This window comes from Sceloporus undulatus, chromosome 2 (assembly GCF_019175285.1).
Source record: "Sceloporus undulatus isolate JIND9_A2432 ecotype Alabama chromosome 2, SceUnd_v1.1, whole genome shotgun sequence".
Classification (NCBI taxonomy): Eukaryota; Metazoa; Chordata; class Lepidosauria; order Squamata; family Phrynosomatidae; genus Sceloporus; species Sceloporus undulatus.
In genome coordinates, this window is record NC_056523.1 from 24,907,292 (window position 1) to 24,908,948 (window position 1,657).

A 1,657-nucleotide genomic window follows, 5' to 3' on the forward strand; every position below is an offset into this window, starting at 1 on the left:
GCTTTTCGGCGCTATTTTACACGGAATCGCGGCTTTTCCCCATTAGCGCCTATGGCATTTCGGCTTACGAAGGCTTTTCGGGTTACGAAAGCGGCCGCGGAACGAATTACTTTCGTAACCCGAGGCACCACTGTACTTACATTGACCCGTGGCTAAGTCAACCCAGTTTTTTGGGGTCAATTTTTAGACTAAAACTTCTAGACTTATACATGAGTATATACAGTAATGCAGTGTAATGCTTCTTTAACTGTCATGGCTCAATGCTGTGGAATTCTGGGATTTGTAGTTCTGTTGGCTATATAGCCTTCTCTGTCAGAGGGATCTGGTGCCACAATAAACTACAAATCCCAGGATTCCATAGAACAGAGCCATGGCAGTTAAAGCACTGTCAAACTGCATTAATTTGCCAGTGTGGCAGCAGCCTTAGAGAGCATGCCTGCAGCCTTTCCAAGATCAGAGTCACCAGGCCACACTCATGTAAGTTCTACTAATTTAATGGGTCTATGTTGGTTGAAACTAACAATCAGATTTAGACGAATGTAAACTGGACAATCCCACGGTAAGATTTCCACAAATAATTTGGGGTACAATAAGATTTTAGAAACATGGGCAGCAAGCATTGATACGTTATGTTTCAATCCTTTGTTCTTCAGATATTGGATCCATCTGGGGCAGAAATTTTAGCCAGTGCAATTCCTGGTACCCAAGTGCATATGTTGGATAAATGTGGACATTTCATACTAGCAGATTTGCCAAAAATACCCATAGACCTTATCATGGACTTCCACACTTCAATTTGGTACATGATGAATAAGAAACTGGAATAAGCCAAGAATCAAGCATTTCAAATGTCAAATATGAACTTCTGATCTAAAGGCAATAAAAATGGAATTGCCACTTTGGCTGTGTACAATTATTTGCATGAGCAACCATTACTTTCTCCAGCTGATAATTGTTAGCTAAGCCTGATGTATTTTTTCATTTGTAACATTGTTACTTTAATTATTTCATACTGTACTAGTAACTGACTACTCTTCTAGTGGAATTGATTCTAAGAACTCGTTCCTCTAATGGCTTTCTTACATCTACAACATACTTAATTTGCAGTGTTTATATTAATTTCATCTGTCTCATTAGAGATATAACCTCTTAGTCATGCAGCTTATTAATCAGTAAAGGTTTTTCATGTCATTATAAAAATAAATATTTCTATGGCCTGCTTCGGGTCTCTTTGGAGGTATGCTATTTAAATGATGCATGGGTCCTAAGAGTCCGGAGGTCGTGCCAAAGCCACACTCCATTCCTAAGCACTGGAGTCCAGCTTTGGTGCAGCTTCCAGATTCTTAGGATGCATGCATCATTTAAACAGCATACCTCCAAAGAGACCCGAAGCAGCTTTATTTTGGCAGTCTGTAACAGGACTAAAAGTCTAAATACAGGAAATATGAGAAAGAGGAAAGTCAGTCATTTCAGAATAACCTAAATTGTAAAGACAGAATCGTATGAATGGAAGTACACTGTTGATATGATACGTTTTCAAGCATTATGAATATTCTCCTCTCTTATATTCTCTCCTCTTTTAAAAGCAGACATTTTCCAATGAAGCTATGAACACACTTCTTGTTTATGATCTTCCAAGTTATCATAAAGAGGCAAA

At 38.6% G+C, this 1,657-nt stretch overlaps 1 protein-coding gene across 1 annotated transcript in view; it reads left to right on the forward strand.

Moving 5' to 3' along the window:
- The window catches only part of LOC121924078 (monoacylglycerol lipase ABHD6-like), an 18,093-nt gene extending 17,266 nt beyond the window's left edge, over positions 1–827 (forward strand). Inside the window, exon 9 of the mRNA XM_042455175.1 lies at positions 654–827. Within this exon, the coding sequence (XP_042311109.1) occupies positions 654–827 (174 nt within the window). The remainder of the gene's footprint in view (positions 1–653) is intronic.
- Positions 828–1,657: the final 830 nt, after the last annotated feature.